The sequence below is a fragment of the Anolis carolinensis genome, unplaced genomic scaffold (genome assembly GCF_035594765.1).
Source record: "Anolis carolinensis isolate JA03-04 unplaced genomic scaffold, rAnoCar3.1.pri scaffold_10, whole genome shotgun sequence".
Taxonomy (NCBI): Eukaryota; Metazoa; Chordata; class Lepidosauria; order Squamata; family Dactyloidae; genus Anolis; species Anolis carolinensis.
This window is the reverse complement of record NW_026943821.1, coordinates 16,253,399-16,275,860: the sequence shown is the minus strand read 5'-3', so window position 1 is coordinate 16,275,860 and position 22,462 is coordinate 16,253,399. Positions and strand designations below refer to the sequence as shown.

The following is a 22,462-nucleotide window of genomic DNA, read 5'->3' as shown; positions in this document are numbered from 1 at the left end:
TCAATGGGATCAGGCGCTGAAATATATATGTGTGCAGTCATTTCAATTTCTGGAGCTGAGCCAATAGGTGCAGTAGAGATAGGATGAGTGACGTTACTATGACAGGTTAATTTTCTTCTTTCTCAAAGGTGGATGAAGTCCTCCAACCACTTCCTGTGACCCTTTCTGAAGGAAGGCTAAATGTCTATCAGCATGGTATTAAAGTATTGATAGAAACTGACTTTGGCCTCATGGTGGGATACGACTTAGTCTACCACATGGCAGTCACCATCCCAGGCACCTACCGAGGCCAGGTGCAAGGCCTTTGCGGGAACTACAACGGGCTCAAGGATGACGAATTCCTCCTCCCCAGTGGAATTGTGATCTCTAATGCAACTGCATTTGGGTCTGCTTGGAAGGTTCTTATTCCCAAGGCAGAAAGCTCCTGCTCACATGGATGTTCTGGGAGTAGCTGCCCAGTCTGTGATGAAAGGAAGAAAGATGTTTTCAAGCAGCGCAATTACTGTGGGATCTTCACTGCACTTGATGGCCCCTTCAAAGCTTGCCACAGCAAGGTGGACCCCAGCGTGTATTTCAATAATTGCATCTATGATTTGTGCCTGAGCAATGGGGACAGTCAAGTTTTGTGCCAAAACATCCAAAGTTATATGTCTGCCTGCCAAGAAGCCAAGGTCTCTGTTGTGCCTTGGAGAAGTCCATCCTTTTGTCGTAAGTTACCAATTCTGGTGTAGGTGGACATTGGGAAGTGAAGTGGCAGTAGTATCACCTTTTCTGTGAGATATAATTAAAGGAGGATTTTAAAAATTTATACCACACAAATATACTCATAAAGAAGAGGGGTGTTGAGTGGCCTAGGGGATAAAAGCCTTGTGACTTGAAGGTTGGGTTGCTGACCTGAAGGCTGCCAGGTTCGAATCCCACCTGGGGAGAGCGTGAATGAGCTCCCTCTATCAGCTCCAGCTCCATGCAGAGACATGAGAGAAGCCTCCCACAAGAATGGTAAAATGTCAAAACATCCAGGCGTCCCCTGGGCAACATCCTTGCAGACTGCCAATTCTCTTACTCCAGAAGCAACTCCGGTTGCTCCTGACACCAAAAAAAAAAAAAAAAGCTCTCTAGTAGTGTTAGACTAGACTATTCTAACTGATGATAAAGTGGATAAGTTTTGTCCAGATCTTCCAAACTTTGACTTTTAAAAACACACTGGATTAAACAGAAAGCATGGGTAGTTGTGCCCATTGGTTTTCAGGCAAGGAAGATAAAGACCACATGCAGGAAATTAGAACAAAACTATGAAACAAAATGTGAAGAAAATTCTGTTTCTGGTTTGAAAGTGTTATTTCCTGTTTATTTGTGTAGTACAGTAGAGTCTCACTTATCCAAGCCTCGCTTATCCAAGCCTCTGGATAATCCAAACCATTTTTGTAGTCAATGTTTGCAATATATCGTGATATTTTGGTGCTAAATTCGTAAATACAGTAATTACAACATAACATTACTGCATATTGAACTGCTTTTTCTGTCATATTTGTTGTAAAACATTATGTTTTGGTGCTTAATTTGTGAAATCATAACCTAATTTGATGTTTAATAGGCTTTTCCTTAATCCCTCCTTATTATCCAAGATATTTGCTTATCCAAGCTTATGCTGGCCCGTTTAGCTTGGATAAGTGAGATTCTACTGTACTTACTTTGAAAGTAGTTGCTACACTCCATAAACTTTGTTTTTGTGGCTGCTACAAACTATGTTGAATTGGTTGAGACTCTATCAGATATTCAGTGAAAAACTATAGCAAAATGTGCTGCAGGATGTCCCACAAAAACAAAGTTATTGCAGTTTAATAAACTTTTTCCATGTTTTTATGTTAGAATCGGTTAGGAAATGGCGTTTATAAGCCAGGAACGAAAATCATGTTACATATTGTAATAGGTTCCTGTTTGTGTTTCTAGGCAGCTTGAACAGAGAAGCATGGTATTTTAAGACAAAGTCATCAAATGGAAGAGCTATTGAACCAAGCTCTCTCCATGATGAACTGATGTATGCATGTCTGCTTTGTTTACATCGTGTTTGGGAAATGCATTGGATAGTTCTACTATACGGCACATATGAAAAACTTCCTTGTATCTGACCTGAACTGTCCACTATTTGGTTTCATTGGATGATGGGAAAATCTAGCTGCTTTCCCACTTCCCAGTCATCCATTTTCACTTAATATATGTCTACTTTGAATTTAGCTCTTAGCTGTCCAGCCAACAGTCACTATGAGGTTTGTGCTGACCTCTGCTCTACCAGTTGTGCAAGGATTACTGACCCAAGAAGGTGTCCAGAGAGCTGTGCAGAAGGCTGCCAGTGCAATGATGGCTATTTCTTTGATGGCGTTACCTGTGTTCCTGAGGAAAGCTGTGGGTGCTTCAGCAATGGACGATACTATAAGGTAAGCCAATATTTACAATTTTATTTTCCCAGCTTCTTTTTTCTTGCTGTCACTTTGGATCAGATCAAGTATTTTTTTTAAAGTATTTGTGCTTTCCTTAATATCATTCATATTTTTGACTACTCTGATGATTAGTTTCAGCTTTTCATCCCTCTCACCCCATGGAAGGGAACATTCGGGTGCATAGAAAGTGCTACTGTCACTATCGACTGAATGTTGGGTAGGAAGCAAAGAGGCAATGTGACAGACAAGTGAAAAGAGCTGATGTCAATCTCAGGCATATTTATCGACTCACTGGAGATAAGAGAGGAAGACATCTGCTTTCTTCACTAAATGGTAGAACTGTAACCTTCCAGTTTTTACCTAGGCAGCTCCTCCTTCTTTCCTCCCCAGTCAGTAAAAAGCCATGAGGACACAGTCTAGGTACCTGAATGCTTCATGAACTTTGGACAAGATGATTATGAATATATATTTTTCAGCATCAAGAAAGGATATACCTGTACGCAACCACAGATTGTGCACATATGTGTCAACAGCCATGAATTGGTGACCTTAGCATTTTGAATCCATCTTTGTCTTGGTTCAAAATAATTCCCAGCAAAACTTTCAGGGGATTGGTACTAGCTTTTCTAACATTTGTACAGAATTTTCATCTAATGGGTATGTTTTTATGGACTAATCAATGCATTTTATTTTTGCATTGAAATATTTATGTGGAATTTTCCTGTTTGGCCATTCCTTCCACTGTGTTCTTACACCATTCATTTCTCTGTGCCCTTTGTTTTTCTATTCTTCTCATGCAAACAGCTACTCATCAGTCCATACTTCCTAATCACACCCTCATAATTCCAATTTCTTTATCATTATTCCCATCAGCCTAATGAACAAGTTCTACTAAATGGGTGCCGAGAGCACTGCCATTGTACCCCTGGTTGCGGGGTGACCTGCAAGACACACAGTTGTGCCAGTGACGAAACCTGTGAGATCCGAGATGGCACCATGGCTTGCTTTGGTAAGGATACCCGAAGATACATTCACATCAGTAGGCTGCCTAGAAGTATGTAAATTCTTCTTTGTCTTGCTTTCACATCTGACAACAACAGAAACAACAAACATTTTTCTCCTTGCCTGAAATATGACCCTGCGCTGTTTCACAAGAGTACTTGCACTTGCATGAATGATTCACTGCATATCAGGACCGTGATAGTTCAGTCACTCCACTTGTTAGCATTGCATAATGGATGCCCATATGTTGTAAAATCACAGCAGGCTCTCAGTGAGTATGGATGATAGAATAAGATTCAATATTATTTGTTGCTACGGAAACGGATTTGATATTCCACCTTAGTTTTAAAAGCTTAAATTTAAACAATGATAATTGTTTAAATTACTTGTTTTAACTTGTTTTATGTATGATATTGCCTGTTTTTTTTGTTTTTGTTTTTTGTATTTTTACTTCGTTTTATACAGGCATTGAATGTTTGCCTTTATTACGCTGGAAGCCACCCTGAGTCCCCTAGGAGAGATAGGGCGGCCTACACATAAATTAATAATAATAATAATAATAATAATAATAATAATAATAATAATAATAATAATGGGCCCATGGTGGCACAGTGTGTTAAAGTGCTAAGTTGCTGAACTTGCAGAGCAAAAGGTCGCAGGTTCGAATCTGGGGAGTGGAGTGAGCGCCTGCTGTTAGCTCCAGCTTCTGCCAACCTAACAGTTCAAAAACATGCAAATGTGAGTAGATCAATAGATACTGCTCCAGCGGGAAGGTAATGGCGCTCCATGCAGTCATGCCGGCCCCATGACTTTGGAGGTGTCTATGGACAATGCCGGTTCTTCGGCTTAGAAATGGAGATGAGCACCAACTCCCAGAGTCGGACACGACTGGATTTAATGTCAGGGGGAACCTTTACCTTACCTAATAATACTAATAATAATTATAATTAATTATAATAAGACTCTGGCAGAAACCAGTACAGGTGGTCCCGGTGGTGATGAGCACATTGGGTGCCGTGCCAAAAGATCTCAGCCAGCATTTGGAAACAATAGACATTGACAAAATTACGATCTCCCAACTGCAAAAGGCCACCCTACTGGGATCTGCACGCATCATCCGAAAATACATCACACAGTCCTAGACGCTTGGGAAGTGTTAGACTTGTGATTTTGTGATACAAAATCCAGCATATCTATCTTGTTTGCTGTGTCATAATAAAATAATAATAATAATAATAATAATAATAATAAAAACAACAACAACAACAACAACTCATGGTTTATTATAAGCATTTTCTAAGTGATAATAAGAATCAGCAAGTTTGTTATTGTAATAGAGCAGCTGTTATGTGTTAGTTGAGCATGTTATCAGGCATACAGTATAAAACAAAGCTATGAGCTAGCAGACGTTGCTGGTAGATGGCAGATAGTCGCTGGAAGCCGATATCAACACCGAGTGAATGTTTATCTCATTGCACTACCAGTCAAGGGCATCCTGATTCAGTGAAGAAGAAAGAAGCAATACTGTTTATTGCTTTAGTTTCTGATCATATTCATGAATTGCCATATTCATGAATTCCAAAATGAGACTAGAGCTACAAATAATAATAGCATTATCTGGTGATCTCTCTTTCAAAAAAAATCAGACGTTGAAGTTGATTTGAAAGCACATAATAGCAACAACAGCTTTGAATCTTGCATTTTCATAACGACACTTTTCTTCTTTTCCTTTAGGCTCTTGTGCATCGAGTTCTAAGGGAAAGGAATTTGTCACAGCATTTCTTCACAACTGGCAACCTGTACAAAACACCAGACTTGTGTTGCTTATAACTGGACATCATCCTGCAACCTCAATCACAGTAACAGTAAAAATCCCTGCTTTTCACAGAACTATTGAAGTGAATGAAGGACAGGTGGTGTCAGTGGAACTCCCAACCTCTGTAGAGATGATGGGAACAGACATCTTTGATGCAACCGTGCTGATACGTTCTAACAAAGACATCTCTGTTTTCTCCCTGAGTTACAAGCCCTATTCTCCTGGCACAACTGTAGTGTATCCAGTCCAACAGCTTGGCACACTGCATTATATCATAACTCCGCCAGGGAATGTATCAGAAACATTCAAGGAATTTGCTGTTGTAGCCCATCAAAACCCAACTAGAGTTGAGATTCGTCTCACAGGAACTGTGACATTCAAAGGAAAGGTATATGGTGCAGGAACCAGACTTTCTGTTGACCTGGAAGCCTTGCAAACACTCCAGATCCAAAGTTCAGATGATTTATCCGGCACCAGAGTAGAATCCACAGAACCTGTGGCTATCTTGAGTGGACATAGCTGTGCGGAGCAACACACAGTGTGTGATCATGTTGTTGAACAGCTCTTGCCCGTTTCTAGTTGGAGAACCACCTTCATTGTCCCTCCGTTGTCCTTGCAGAGGACATTTGACGTTGTGTATGTGATTGCCTCTCAAGCCACTTTGATCAAATACAATTCTGGGCCCAAAACAGATACCCGGAACGTGGCAGCAGGGGAAGTTGTCCCATTTCAGGTGCAGAGCCCTGAGCCATTATATCTTTCTGCTGATGCTGGAATCCAGGTTGTCTTTTTTTTCACAGGAGTCACAAATGAAGGTCTGGCGATTGACCCATTCCTTATCAATTTCCCAGCCTTAACAAGCTACTGTAACTCATACTACATTAATGGAATGAGTCAGTTTGTTAGTTACGCTGTCATCGTAGCCAAAGCCTCAGAAACCAGTGGAATCAAATTAGGAAAGGAGCCCTTAGGAAACATCCAGTGGAGACCAGTCCCAGGCACAGAATATTCTTGGGCCGAATACAGTCTGAAAAAGGATGATCATGCTGTCAAAATGGAGCATCCCAGCTCTCCTTTTGGGCTCTTCATCCTTGGAGGCTCACAAGTTGAAGGTTATGGCTCTGTGGCTCTCTGCTCTTGTAGTAAGTATTTGTTTGCGTATGAGTCATTTACCTATTTTATTTTCATGGCTGTCTGTATTTCCTTAGTGCAAACTCTTTCAAGTAGCTTATGACAATATACTTTCCTAAATAAAACTCATCAAATTATTTTGCTAGAAAAAAGTTTCAAATAAATCATTTAACCATATAAGTTGTCTGAATTTGACAGATAGGATGGCGCACAAGAAGAAAATTAAATGACCAATCACTGGCCTTAGTTGAATCAATCACTTATGTTCCTTCATAGCCTCCTAAAGCTTTGCAATAATGTTTTAAAAATGTCTTTAGTGGATTTATGTATCATTTCAGAAGTGACTTGAGGACATACTGTAAGTCACTTCTGGTGTGAGAGAATTGGCTGTCTACAGAGACGTTACCCAGGGATGCCCAGTTATGTTAGCAGGGAGACTTCTCTCATGTCCTTGCAAGCTAGAGCTCATAGATAGAAGCTCACCCTATTTTGCGGATTCGAACCGGCAACCTTCAGGTCAGCAGTTCACAAAGGTTTAACCCATTGTGCCACTATGGCTCCTTCTTCAGGGGATGGGCACCAAGAAACACACTATATATTACTCCAGGTGGAGAGCAAGTGCTGCTTCACTTTTTCTTCCAGGTTTCTTTGTACTCTATCACAATTTTAATGAGCAGAATAACACAACTGGGAGGGAATTGTGAGAAAATGGACTTGTTGTGACTCAGCTGGAACCTCAGAGTGACTCTGATGGGGATTATGGGATTCAGGTTCAGAGTGTCCCTGTTGTGGAAGATGAGGAACAGGGAGTCTTTCCCACAGCAGGAAATGATGTTGATACTGAAACTAGCCAGGTGCAAATTGACTCAGAAAAGGAGGACAGTTCTCAGTCTGATAGCATGCAGACAGACGCCAACGAGCTGGCTGGCCTTGATGAAACGGAATCTCTAGATCGAGCTGGCCATTTGGAATTCAGTGTTAGAAGGAGTGTGAGAATAGCAAACAAGAAGGAGGTCAGAGGCCAAAGAAATGCTTTCATGCTATGCAAAGGATATTACTACAATGTTTTGGGAGACAAACCTCTGTCAAAGCAACTTCTCGCTCATGTCAAGAAGCAAGCTCTTGTTTTCCTGGATTATCTTGCAGTCTTTGGGTATTCATGTTCATGGAACTTTGTCATGCTCTAATGGGACCTTGTCTACTCCTTATGATTTCTTGGATTATTCTTTGAAGCCTTGTTTTGTAACAATCTTTTGGAACTTTACTTTTGCTTTTGAACTATTATTTTCTATTTCTTAATAAACTACAAAAGACTTCAACCTGTGTGCAGCCTGGTGTATATAGCAAGGTGAAACTAACCTGAGGTATGACAGGACTCATGGTAAGTGGAGGAAGGTTCTAGATCTAGATTTGCATCTAATCTTTCTTTCTCTATGCTCCTTTGTACTCTTACATTTCTGTCCCATTCTAGTTCTTTCACCCCTACGTTGTTTCAAGGATGTCTGTTATTTAAAGACATGAAATGGAGTTCTTTTTAGTTTATTTCAGATTCTTATGAAAAAAGGTATACTCTGAGATAATTAGAGCTGCTAGTTGAAAAGAGGGAATGAGTATTACATCTATACAGGTTCAGCTCAAAAATAGAAAGCTTCCATATTAGAACTGTCCCAATGACTTTTGATTACTGTTTCACACAGATGCAATTCCTGTCCCAGTCCCCTTATCCTGCCCTGAGAACAGCCACTACGAGGCCTGTGGAAATGCCTGCCCAGCAACCTGTTCTGACCGCACTACTCCTTTGACGTGCGATGATACCTGTGCTCCCACCTGCCAATGTAACAAGGGCTACGTTCTTAGTGCTGGTGAATGTGTCCCAGTGGAGACCTGCAACTGCACTTATCAAGGTGCAACTTACAAGGCAAAGGAGGAGTTCTGGGTTGGCGAAGACTGTCATACTCTCTGCAAGTGTGACCCCACATTAGGCAAGGTTGTGTGTAAAGAAGATTCCTGCAAAGGCAACAAAAAGTGTGTGGTGGTCAATGGGGTCCGGGGCTGTCATGCCCTCAAGCACTACACCTGTATCGGAACTGGAGATCCTCACTACACCACATTCGATGGGAAGAAATATGATTTCATGGGAACATGTATTTACCAGATGGTGGGGCTCTGCTCAAAAGACCCTACTCTCACCCCATTTTTGGTCAGTGTGGAAAATAACAACCGTGGTAATAAGGCTGTGTCTTACACCAAAGTGGTGACTCTGGAGGTATACAACATGACCATCAGTCTGAGCCAAGAGTATCCAAACAAGATTCAGGTAGGTTTGCTCAGACAAAGGATAAAGTGGTAAGATTTTTTTTAAAAAAGAGGCACTGCAGTTCCTAAACCCTGAGAGCTTTAGTGCTTTCATGTGGACGTTTTTGGACAATATTGCATGAAGAAGCTAGCAGATGCAAATTTGCAACCTGAAAAACATAATCTGATAAATGAGACAGAAATTGCCCGTGAGATCAATGCAGATTTGTGGGTTTTACACAGACCCAAAGAAGAGTCAATAGTGTAGCAGAAAGGCATGGATCATACCGTGTTTCCCTGAAAATAAGACAGTGTCTTATATTAATTTTTGCTCCCAAAGATTCTCTAGGTCTTATTTTCAGGGGATGTCTTATTTTTCTATGAAGAAGAATTCACATTTATTGTTGAAAAAAAAATGAACATTTATTGTATACTGTACAGTAGTTGTCATCACAAACCAGCATAACCAGACAAACTGTGAATACTATCAGGAATTTCTTGTTACTACCAATATTTCCATGCACAACACTCTATGGTACGTACATTTACCGATCCTGCATGCTCTGGTGTTCTGTTCGGCGGGCATACTTCCAAACAAAAACTTTGCTAGGTTTTACTTTCGGGGGAGGCCTTATATTTAGCAATTCAGCAAAACCTCTACTAGGTCTTATTTTCTGGGGATGTCTTATTTTAGGGGAAACAAAGTAGGTAAGGTAAAGATTTCTTTCCCCTGGCGTTAAGTCCACTCGTGACCGACTCTGGGGGTTGGTGCTCATCTCCATTTCTAAGCCGAAGAGCCAGCGTTGTCCATAGACACCTCCAAGGTCATGTGGCTGGCATGTCTGCATGTAGTGCTGTTACCTTCCCGCCAGAGCGGTACCTATTGATCTACTCACATTGGCAAGTTTTCGAACTGCTAGGTTGGCAGGAGCTGGGGCTAACAGCGGGTGCTCATTCCACTCCCAGGATTTGAACCTGGGACCTTTCAGTCTGCAAGTTCAGCAGCTCAGCGCTTTAACACCACCATAGGCAGACATTATTAAAATTCAGTGGAATGTTTATATTTTATGTTTTTAATAATGGATGTGCAAACTTGTTTTTGCTTTACATCCCAGTCCTTAGGCATTGGCTTCTAATTTCTTCATATTATCTCTTGCTTGGACTAGCAGAATCTTAAACAGTAACTACAAAACTGTGCATTATAATAGGTTGGATCCTTGTGTTTACCCTTCTTGATGTCTTCCATGTGTTTTCCAGGTCAATGGAGTCTTTGTGGACCTCCCATTCTCCTATAAGAACAAACTGAAGGTTTATGCCAGTGGAGTCCATGGCTTCATCAGAACCGACTTTGATCTGAGAGTCAGCTTTGATTGGTATAGTTATGCCCGAGTCATCCTTCCCAGCACTTACATCAATGCTGTTTGTGGACTCTGTGGCAATGCCAATCAGGATCCCAGTGATGACTTTGCCATGAGGAATGGGGCACAAACAAAGGAAGAAATCCAATTTGCAGATAGCTGGAAGCTAAAGGATATCCCAGGATGCTCAGCAGGCCATGCCAGTGTTCACCCAGCATGCAGTACAGCAGAGAAAGAGACCTACAAGGGTGACCGTTATTGTGGAATACTCATCAAAGGGAGTGGCCCTTTCAGACAGTGTCATAAAGCCATTGATCCAACAACTTATTTTGATGATTGTGTCTTTGATACCTGTGCATACAGAGGCCACTATGAAACACTCTGCAAAGCCATCACTTCCTATGTGACTGCATGCCAAGATCAGGGAATCTTGATTGGGGAGTGGAGATCACATTCCTTCTGTAGTAAGTGTTACCTCCAAGTTCTAAACTGTACTAAATAGATAGAATGGGCAAAAGAAAGCACTGTTTAAAGACAAGAAATAAACATAAAGCAGAAACTCTATTTTCCATTAAATTATGAAATTAGATTAGAGTTCATAACCTATAGACCCCAAATATTTGGATTGCAGCTTTCATAATCCCTTGCCATCATCTATGTTTTCTACAGTTTCTGGGAGTTGGTGTCCAAAATAGGCAGAGAACCACTTTATATTTGAATACTTAAATTGTACAAGGCTATTATTATTATTATTATTATTACTATTATTATTATTATCACAACAACATTGTATGACACAGCAAACAAGATAGATATGCTGAATTTTGTTTCACAAAATCACAAGTCGAACACTTCCCAAGTGTCTAGGACTGTGTGATGCATTTTTGGATAATGAGCACAAATCCCAGTAGGGTGGCCTTTTGCAGTTGGCAGATCGTGATTTTGTCAATGCCTATTGTTTCCAAATGCCGGCTGAGATCTTTTGGCACGGCACCCAGTGTGCCCATCACCACCGGGACCACCTGCACTGGTTCCTGCCAGAGTCTTTGAAGTTCAGTCTTGAGGTCCTGATAGCGGCTGAGTTTTTCCTGTTGTTTTTCTTCAATGCGACTGTCACCTGGGATGGCAACATCAATGATCCAAACCTTTTGTCCCCCCACATCTGTGATGTCTGGTGTTGTGCTCCAGAACTTTGTCAGTCTGGATTCGGAAGCCCCACAGTATCTTTGCGTGCTCATTTTCCAATACTTTTGCAGGTTTGTGATCACACCAGTTCTTTACTGCTGGGAGGTGGTACTTGAGGCATAAGTTCCAATGAATCATTTGGGCCTCATAGCAGTGCTTCTGTTAATAATAATAATAATAATAATAATAATAATTATTATTATTATTATTATTATTATTATTATCACTTATCCAAGCTAAATGGACCGGCAGAACCTTGCATAAGCGATTATCTTGGGTAATAAGGAGGGATTAGGAAAAGCCTATTAAACATCAAATTAGGTTATGATTTTACAAATTAAGCACCAAGACATCATGTTATACAACAAATTTGACAGAAAAAGTAGTTCAATGCATAATAATGTTATGTTGTAATTACTGTATTTACAAATTTAGCACCAAAATACCATGATATATTGAAAACATTGACTACAAAAATGCTTTGGATAATCCAGAACCTTGGATAAGCGAGTCTTGGATAAGTGAGACTCTACTGTATTATTATTATGTGTATATTAATATTATTAATATGTCATTATATTATAATATCAGTTTTCAGAATATGATTTGTATTGTGTCATGAATCCAGAGTACAGTCTTCTGGATGTTCACTTAGATTCAGTAGGTTTACTTTCCATTCTGTATAATTGCACTCAAAGCCTGAAATGTTGTCCCACTTTCCTAGAAGTAACCTTATTGAATTCAATACAATTATTTTTGGGGATGAATGTATGAGGTTATACTGGAGGTAGAGTTGCAATAGATCTCTGAGGTTGTGAGATCTGGGAGACCATACTAATTCCTAGTATCATTTTCTATGGTGTCTCATACATTATGCAATCTTCCTCAGGCACATATTTCTTCAAAATCTCATGGAAGTAAAGGGTTGGGTTTGCATTTCATTTCTATTGAAATCAATTTGATTTAAGTTAACTAAATTTTCCTATTCGTTCTGTTGGGTTTTGTTGAGTAGATAAGTCTTCCAATGCAACTGTATTGCAACATATGGGAAAGCATACCATTGCTTCACCTGGAAAGCCTAGAAAATTTTTAGAAATATGTTTTTTTCCAGGCACGGGTAGGTGAAACCATGGATATGGATCCATTGGTTGTAGGGAGTCTTACTATATGAGATCCCCAGCAGAAATACTATGTATTCCAATAGTAGCTTTTAGGCCAGACACTTCCCTTTGCAGCATATCCATTCTCAGAAATAAGTTTTCTGCTGTCTGCTCTACTAGGAAGCATTGGTCTCGCATGATGTCATGCAATGAAGGGATGGCGTTCTCCGGTGGTATCGCATCAAGTCTGCCAATCCTATCTTTGAGAGTGTTTATAATTTCTATGTAAGCAGCCGATTGTCTTTTTGGTGGAGGTGGAGGGGTCAATTCCATCAAACCTGGGTCAATGGATCAATTTGCGGCACCTTCATTAAGGGAAAGTCCAGCACTAGACACGTCCTCATCCATTTTCTCTGCTGTTGTACAGATTGTCATTGACGTGCCCGCTCTGCCCATTGCAGTCAAGTTCATGAATTCATGATCCAGCTGGTGTTCACTTGCTTCTGGTTCTTTCCCAGTGTTTGCTGGATCATAGTATTCTAGAATTGACTTCTGAACTAGGTTAGGCACAGTGTTCATAGTGGAGGCTTTGCGTAACTGGGGCCTTGTAGAAACCATCCTAGTGGTTGAAAGCTTCTCAGGCTAACAAAACCAGAATGGGTCAGTTCTCCTGTGCTTTGTGCCTTTTCCAAAAAAATATGGCTCCCACTGAATGATTAAAGATACTAAAATGCTAGATTAAAAGGTACTAAAATGGCAAAATAGTAAAGTCTATAAAAAATACCTAATGCAAGAAATGTTCTGCGCCCAGCTGGAAAGGGACCTGGAGCTGCAGTCTCCTCTCAAGTAGTTCCAAAGGCATCAACAGAAAGGCTGGTTGGAGGTTGGAGGTATTCTGACCCCTTCTGCAGCAGTGCAACAGACTCGCTAGGAACTTGTCCCTGTGGTCAGCAAACTTTGTGTTAATTTTCTTTAAGTTGTAAGTGTCCCGAAACCTCAAGCTCTGACTTGCTTAGTTGTTTCTTCCTTCTTTCTTTCTCCTTCTTGCTTGCTTGCTCTTCTTCAGCATTAGAATAAGCTCACAACAAACAAAAGCTTTTGACTCTGTAGCCACCACAAAACTAACTATACCAGCGGGTGAAAAACTAATTACAAGCAAATACTTGTAATAGAATAGTTGTTATTTTTGCTACTGATTTTAAGTCTGTGTTTGCTTCTGCCTCCCTTCCTTGGAATGTCAAAACAAGTCAGTTTAGTTTAGTTTCTCACTCCCACCTCTTTTGCTCTTCCGAGTTACTTTGGAGTATGTTGAGAATTAAGTTCAAAGCTTCCCTTATGATAAGAGTAACTTAATATAAACTTATCTGACTGTTGTTATTATTTCTCTTCATTTGGATGTCTCAGAAGGTAAACATGTTAGAAGTTTGTTAAGGTCTTATTTGTTGATGAGCAGGGTCGGAGCTCCTCCAGCTCCTCCAGCTCCTCCAGCTCCTCCTACTCATCTTATATTCCAGGCATCAGTAAAATTTTCTTTTTTCATTTCCCTTCTTTTCCAGGCTTTTCCTGCCCTCTTCATTCCCACTATGAACTCTGTGGAAGTGGCTGCCCAACCACATGCCAGAGTCTCTCCAATCCAAAACCATGTGATATTCCATGTACTGAAGGATGCTTTTGTGACCCAGGATTCCTCTTCAGTGGGAGCCAATGTGTTTCTCAAGCTAAGTGTGGATGTTTGCATGAAGGCCAGTATTACAAGCAAGGAGAGACATTCTTCCCCAGCAGAAGTTCCTGTGAAAATAAGTGTCATTGTAATGACAATGGAGCAATCCTGTGTGAAAACTTCTCCTGTGGAGCAGGAGAAGAGTGTAGGATAGAAAATGGCATCCAAGGCTGCTATCCAATTGCGTATGGTACAATGGCAGTGTTTGAAGATCCTCATTTTATTTCTTTTGATGGGAGAAGTTTTGACTTCCATGGCTCCTGCACATACATCTTAGCTCAAGTTTGCAACAAGACTCCACGACTAATGGATTTCTCTGTGTTGGTGGAGAATCAGAAACTTGATAACAGACCTTTAATTCTGATAAAAACGGTTGTAATCTCAGTTCATGGATATAAGGTGGTCCTTCAGAGGGGTATACAGTGGGAAACAGTGGTAAGTGATTATCATGTTAAGTCAGTAGACCATGTCATACAGTACTATCATGAAAGAGACACCAGACTAGTGATAGGAAGCAGGGCTGCACTCTTGATCTTCCTTCTTCCCCTGCACACTCACAACAATGCTTGCACCTACTTAGGACCTCATCACATGAAGGTCCAGAAGCTTGGGGACAACATAGGAAACTGTGGGGTGACGTCCAGTTTCATCCCTTGTGGGTCGTGGAGTTAGAGATGTCATCTATTAGTATGATTTTCTTATGTATTGGCATATCAAGTTACTATGTATTAAATCAGTTACTACTGTAAAATAGCTGTAAAGTTTCAGACAGTAATCTCTTTCATACATACACCTAGAAGAAATATCAAGGGACATTTATAATGTAAACCATGGCCCCTTCTAATCAGCTGTATAAAATCCAGATCATCTGCTTTGAACGGGATTATCTGGCAGGGTAGACACATATAATCCAATTCAAAGAAGATAATCTGGATTATTGATTATTACCTGGATATTCTGAATTATATAGCAGTGTAGAAGGCCCCATGTCTTAGAGCAATGGATTATGTCCCTGTTTCAAGAAATAAATCTGTATTTGCTTTTCTAAAAGCACACAACCAGGATATTCACTCTGATCCAGAGTGTTCTTGTTCTTTCTTGGACAAGAAAGATCCACCATAATCAGAGTAAGCCTTTTTATCCTGAAAGCTATCAAGAAAAGAGCACATTTCCTGAAAGAAGAATCAGGAAAATAAGATTTTGACGGCAAACAGAAGGTCAGCTGCTGTCCTCCCATCCTTTTTGCCTTGTTTTTATTTATGTTGCACTTTGAAATGGTCATATGACTGGTCAAATAAATTATTATTATTACTACCACTCTATTATTATTATTATCACTCTGGTGCTCCAACCAAAGAGGGCAAACGTAGTCAGAAATGTTCCAACTGTTGAGATGTGATGCTTTGATATTCTGGAGACCACATCAAAAAATGTTGGGCAATATGGAAAATATTTTGATTTGCACAAAACAACAACTACAATTTAGTACAAAGCCAAAGAAAATTAGATTTTTTAAATAAAAAAAATCCAGAATGCAAAGCTGCAAGAAACATTTATAATCTCACAAAAACTGGGGAAAACCTTTTGAAATGTAAGAAAAAAGTGAAGATTAGATACCTAAACTAGGTCCCCTGTAGATTGGTCAAGTTGAATGCACAACACTGGCAATGAAGTCAGGAGCTCAATTCAATTCTTTGTTTAGTGTTCTTTTTCCAGACACAATGCATGGGGGAGATCAATCTATGGATCACTAGTACTAACGTGTATACAAGCATGCAGTAGTATGTAGTTTTCCCCAAGATTAAGGCCCAGTTTTGTTCTCTGTCATTTCTACAGTTGAATGGAAAATCCTACACCCTGCCAGTGAACAAAGGGAATGGAAAACTCTGGATCACTCAGGAGGGGAATAACATCATTGTCCAATCCTCCTTTGGCCTCACTGTCCTCTATGACACTTCTTCCTTTGTCCGTGTGTCTGTGCCTAGCAACTACCAGGGACACATGTGTGGCCTGGGAGGCAACTTCAATGGAGACAAAAGGGATGATTTCATGCTGCCCAATGGAGTACTCACTGAAAACATGGAAGAGTTTGGAGCCTCTTGGAAGGTCCCTGTGGATGGTGCCATTTGTTCTGATGGCTGTGGGGAGAGATGCCCAACTTGTACGGAAACCAAGGCTGAACCATACAAAGCCGATAGATCCTGTGGAATGATCCTGTCCAAATCAGGCCCATTCAAAGACTGTCACTCCTTAGTGAGCCCGGCTGAGTATTATGCACACTGCCTCAATGCTATGTGTGCAACTGATGGGACACAAGAATCTCTCTGTCAGAGTCTTCAGGCCTACGTGACTGCATGCCAAGCATCTGGAGCCAGGATTGGAGCTTGGAGAACAACCTCTTTCTGCCGTAAGTTCAGAATATGAAAATACATTTTTCCCACTGTTAGTCATAGAATCATAGTTAGAAGAGACCTCACGGGCCATCCAGTCCAACCCCCTGCCAAGAAGCAGGAAAATGACATTCAAAGCACCCCTGACAGATGGCCATCACACTTTGGGGCTGAGAGTTCCACTGCCGAACAGCTCTCACAGTGAGGAAGTTCTTCCTAATGTTCAGGTGGAATCTTCTTTCATGTAGTTTGAAGCCATTGTTCCGCGTCCTAGTCTGCAGGGCAGCAGAAAACAATCTTGCTCCCTCCTCCGTATGACTTCCCCTCACATATTTGTACATGGCTATCATGTCTCCTCTTAGCCTTCTCTTCTGCAGGCTAAACATACCCAGCTCTTTAAGCGGCTCCTCATAGGGCTTGTTCTCCAGACCCTTGATCGTTTTAGTCACCCTCCTCTGGACACTTTCCAGCTTGTCAACATCTCCCTTCAACTGCGGTGCCCAGAATTGGACCCAGTGTGATTCCAGGTGTGGTCTGTCCAAGGCAGAATGGAGGGGGAGCATGACTTCCCTGGATCTAGACGCTATACCCCTATTGATGCAGGTCAAAATCCCATTGGCTTTTTTTGCTGCTGCATCACATTGTAGGCTCATGTTTAACTTGTTGTCCATGAGGATTCCAAGATCTTTTTCACACGTAGTGCTGTCGAGCCAGGCATTGTCCCCCATTCTGTATCTTTGAATTTCATTTTTTCTGCTTAAGTGGAGTAGCTTGCATTTGTCCCTGTTGAACTTCATTTTGTTAATTTCGGCCCATCTCCCTAATCTGTTAAGGACAATACTTAGCTAATGTCACTCCCCATCCCCAAATATCTCCACAGCTCTCACTTGCCCAGCTAACAGCCACTACGGGACCTGCACCAGAGCTTGTGATTTCACTTGTGCCAGTCTATCCACTCCAATTCAGTGCACAAAGAACTGCTTTGAAGGCTGCCAATGTGACGAAGGCTATGTGTTTGATGGACCCACGTGTGTGCCAATGGACAGATGTGGTTGTATACGGGATGGAATCTATCACAAGGTAAACTGCAAACTGGATATATTGCTTCCACTTTGCATTGGAAAATCTTCAAAGCTTCTGAGTTAACGTGGCCAAATGCTTCAATCTGTTGCATCAGGATCGGTGATGGAAACATTAGAGGACTGGAGAACTATTGATGGGTTTAACCCATTAGTAGCTAAGGATGGTGGAGAGCAGCAAACCTGTAGTTAGCCTGCTTTTTGTGATAAAGTCCTAAGAATAGAACAAATTCCCAAAATTCAAGCTGAATCTTATCTCACACTGGAGAACTGAAACAGACATGTCCATTCAACTTTAGTGAGGACTGCATAAACTTATTCCTATCTTCTTCTTCCATAAGAAGGAATTCTTATGTCACTGATAAATAGTGATGGAAGGGCTATTTCCTGTGTGGGAAACTATGTATTGTAAAGAGAAAACATTGTTTTCTGCTGGAAAAATACAATTTCTGTGCAAAAATGGATTTTTGTGCAGAAATAAATGTATTCTTGGCAGAATAATTCCTTGGAAGGTGGCACAGTGTGTTAAAGCGCTGAGCTGCTGAACTTGTGGACCAAAAGGTCCCAGGTTCAAATCCCGGGAGCGGAATGAGCGCCCGCTGTTAGCCCCAGCTGCCAACCTTGCAGTTCGAAAACATGCAAATGTGAGTAGATCGATAGGTACCACTCCGGCAGGAAGGTAATGGCGCTCCATGCAGTCACATGACCTGGAGATGTCTATGGACAACGCCGGCTCTTTGGCTTAGAAATGGAGATGAGCACCAACCCCCAGAGTCAGTCACGACTGGACTTAATGTCAGGGGAAACCTTTACCTTTTTATTTGCAAAGTAGAGGTAAAACTAACAAAACTATTCATCTTTGCATGCAAGGATGAGAAATGTGAAGGTAAATTATTATGTGCAGGGCTGTAGCCGGGGGGGGGGGCGTGTTAGGGGTTCAACCCCCCCCCCCCCCAAATTTCAGGTTTTAAACATCTGGTTTACTCATAAATTTTAACTGATTAGCCAAATCCTCATGAGTATCCACTGAAGTTTATCTGTCTTGAGTGTCCACTGAAGTTTATCGATGGAGCCTGATTTCTAAAAAAATTTGCGTTATGGAAATATTCTTCATGATTCGCTTTAAAAAGGTTTCAACCCTCCCCACCCCCTGAAATTATTTTCTGGCTATGGTCCTGATTATGTGCCATTCCACAATCAAATCAAATCCGTGGATGGGGTGAGCTCCTATTGTTAGCCCCAGCTTCTGCCAACCTAGCGGTTTGCAAACATGCAAGTGTGAGTAGATCAATAGGAACCACTTCAGTGGGAAATTAACAGCACTCCATACAGTCATGCTAGCCACATGACCTAGGAGGTGTCTATGGACAATGCTGGCAGTTTCGGACTCGACTAGACTTAATGTCAAGGGGAAACCTTTACCTTTTATTCCACAATCAAAGAACAAAAAATAAAAATATTTTCCTTTGTTGACAACTGTTCTCTTCGGGGTTTCCCAACAGATCAGAGAGAGCTTTCGCTTAAACAATTGCACAGAAATATGTACCTGCAGGTCCTCAGGCCAACTTGTCTGCTTCAAAAGCAGTTGTCCTGCTGGGACGACCTGCCAGCTCAGGGACAGTGTGCCAATCTGTGTGGAGAAGTTCAGGGAATGCGTACTCACCCCACAAGCCCAGCTCATTTCTTTTGATGGTGTCTTGGGTCACTACATCACCAGCGGCATGTATGAAATGGCCTCTGTTTGCGATGAAGATGCCTTGACCTGGTTCAGAGTGTTTGTGAGCATCAACAAGAATCATGCTGGTGTGTCAGCTGGAAAAAATGTCAACATTTACTTCCCAAATGGAATCATCTTGGTTAAAAACAATGAACACATATGGGTAAGTAGAGGCATGGAGAATCATATGTGCAACTTCTAGAATTCAGCATAACATTCAGCATGCCTTCTTTTCAGGAACAGTTCCCTACAATCTATTCATGCTATTTTAATGTTGCCACAACCACATAAAGGACCTTGGTGACTCTTCCCTGACAGCAGAACAACCACATTATGTCCTTTATTCTTCAGCTTTAGTTCTTTTGCCAATAGATCCTGTTGCTGATTATTATATTGCTTTGACTCTAAGATGCACTCCCCCAATATAAACATCTCTAAAAATGAGATGCAACTTAGAATCACAGTGATTTTTATATGCATAAATAAAGTTTTTTCTCTCTCTCTTAGGCCCCTTCTACACTGCTTTATATTCCAGGATCTGTTCCCAGATTATCTGCTTTGAATTTATTATGTTTATTTATTGGATTATACGAGTGGTTGTTGTCAATAATCGTGTTTATATATCCCCTTTTACTCCCAGTCAGGACTCAAGATGACTGTCAAATGGAATTGGATTTTAAAATACATAAAATTATCAGTAAAATGCAATTACACTTTCAATAAAGTTTTAATGCACTTAAAACTCTATTAAAGAGAAGCTGGCTTTTTCCAAAAGCAGAGCAAAGCAGTCCCCAAATCTTCTTTTTTTTTAATTTATAATTTTACCTATACATAAAAATGAGAAAAAAGCGTAAAGAAAAGAGAAGAAGAAAAAAAGGAATACATACATAGATTGTGAATACATATGACTATATAGTTAGACAGACAAAAAAAATAGAGTTGAAAAAACCCAAAAACAAAACACTATATCCACTTCCAACTCCTCTGCATTGCTTTGTAAATCGTCATATAAACATTTGATGTTTTTCAGCAAGTTTTCATATATAACCTGAAGTCTAAGATTTCCTGTGAGCGAAAATCACAAAAGTTCTATATTGCTTCTTGATAAATATTTTCTTAGTTTATTCCAGTCGGTCCGTTTTCTTGGCGAAATGCTCTGTGATATTTTTTGTGTTAATAAATCCATGTTTTCGATATCGATTATTACAACCAATTAAATACAATATAAAATATAAAACATAAAACATATGTTTAAAATCCGTTCGTCCAATATCCTCCTACTTTATCCATATAACAGTCTTAAAGGGGGATTTTCCTGCATTTTTGATGTTTTAAATGGAATTTTGCAAATTTTCTTCCATTCTCGGATCAATTCTGATGAATTCATTTTTCCCAAATGTTTAAAAGTACAGTAGAGTCTCACTTATCCAACATAAACGGGCTGTCAGAACGTTGGATAAGCGAATATGTTGGATAATAAGGAGGGATTAAGGAAAAGCCTATTAAACTTCAAATTAGGTTATGATTTTACAAATTAAGCACTAAAACATCATGTTATATAACAAATTTGACAGAAAAAAGTAGTTCAATACGCAGTAATGCTATGTAGTAATTACTTTATTTACGAATTTAGCACCAAAATATCACAATGTATTGAAAACGTTGACTGCAAAAATACGTTGGATAATCCAGAACATTGGATAAGTGAGTGTTGGATAAGTGAGACTCCACTGTATACAAATCTAGGCTGGATATACACTGTCCTATATCCCAGAACCTTTTCCCAGATTATTGGTTTATCCCAGTATATCTAGCAGTGTGGACTCATATAATCCAGTTCAAAGCACATAATCTGTGACCAGGATTGGAATATAGGTTAGCATAGATCCAGTCTTAATGACAATCTTATCATAAGTGCCATTTCGCCAGAAGGCTCTGTCGAACCACACGCCACTTCCCCTATTACATCAGGGAGGTGCCACCCAAAAGGGCAGAAGTGTGTTGTTGAAGGCTTTCATGGTTGCTCTGTATTTTTCGGGCAGTATGGCCATGTTCCAGAAGTATACTCTCCTGACGTTTCGCCCACATCTATGGCAGGCATCCTCAGAGGTTGTGATCATAATCCTAGAACACTTTAAGCCATTTTGTATGACACGGCAAAAAAGATAGATCACATTATTTTTATTATTATTATTATTATTATTATTATTATTATTATTATTATTATTATTATTAACATTGAGGCTGGGTGGCCGTCTGTAAAGGGTGCTTTGCTTTTGCTTTTGGTGCACAAAGGCAGAAGGGGATTGGACTCAATGGCCCAAGGGGTCTCTTCCAACCCTCTTTATTATTATTGTTGTTGTTGTTGTTGTTTTTATTATTCATTATTATTATTATTATTTTATTGTATGAAACAGCAAACAAGATAGATATGCTGGATTTCGTATAACAAAATCACAATTCGAACAGTTCCCAAGTGTCTAGGACTGTGTGATGTATTTATTATTATGATTATTATTAACATTGAGGCTGGGTGGCCATCTGTCAGGGGTGCTTTGCTTATGCTTTCATTGCACAAAAGCAGAAGGGGGTTGGACTAAATGGCCCAAAGGCTCTCTTCCAACCCTCTTTTATTATTATTATTATTATTATTATTATTATTATTATTATTATTATTATTGCTTGGTGGCCAACTATAGTCCGGCCCTCCAACAGTCCGAAGGATCGTGAACTGGCCCCCTGTTTAAAAAGTTTGGGGACCCCTGCTTTAAGCCTTTTGGGGGGATGGAGCCCCACACTGGCCATCCCACAACATTGTGTGACCTCTGGCGGAGGCCCCGCCCCCCAACTGGTACATCCTTGGACGTTTCCCCCATAAACATAGGAGCCTTCCTGTGTTGTGCTGGCTCCAATGGAGCTAGCACACTTCTGCCCTGGAGTTGTTGTGTGTTTTCCGGACAGTATGTCCATGTTCCAGAAGTACTCTCTCCTGACGTTTCACCCACATCTATGGCAGGCATCCTCAGAGGTTGTCGGGGGGAAACGTCCAAGGATGTCCCAGTTGGGGGGCGGGGCCTCCACCAGAAATAACACAATGTCGTGGGATGGCCAATGTAGGGCTCCATCCCTAAAAAAGGCTGAAAGTGTTCTAGTATTATGAATTTGATAGGTGTGATGAAGTTTGTGAGCATCTGTCTCCTGTCCAAAACAAGACTTATGACCGTACAAGCT

At 40.6% G+C, this 22,462-nt stretch overlaps 1 protein-coding gene across 1 annotated transcript in view; it reads left to right on the top strand.

Moving 5' to 3' along the window:
- The window catches only part of LOC100554439 (IgGFc-binding protein), a 76,246-nt gene that overhangs the window by 52,333 nt on the left and 1,451 nt on the right, over positions 1-22,462 (top strand). Inside the window, exons 24-33 of the mRNA XM_016996022.2 lie at positions 129-708; positions 2,236-2,435; positions 3,312-3,447; positions 5,175-6,398; positions 8,085-8,704; positions 9,940-10,504; positions 13,882-14,480; positions 15,882-16,452; positions 17,316-17,515; positions 19,017-19,394. Of these exons, the coding sequence (XP_016851511.2) occupies positions 129-708; positions 2,236-2,435; positions 3,312-3,447; positions 5,175-6,398; positions 8,085-8,704; positions 9,940-10,504; positions 13,882-14,480; positions 15,882-16,452; positions 17,316-17,515; positions 19,017-19,394 (5,073 nt within the window). The remainder of the gene's footprint in view (positions 1-128; positions 709-2,235; positions 2,436-3,311; positions 3,448-5,174; positions 6,399-8,084; positions 8,705-9,939; positions 10,505-13,881; positions 14,481-15,881; positions 16,453-17,315; positions 17,516-19,016; positions 19,395-22,462) is intronic.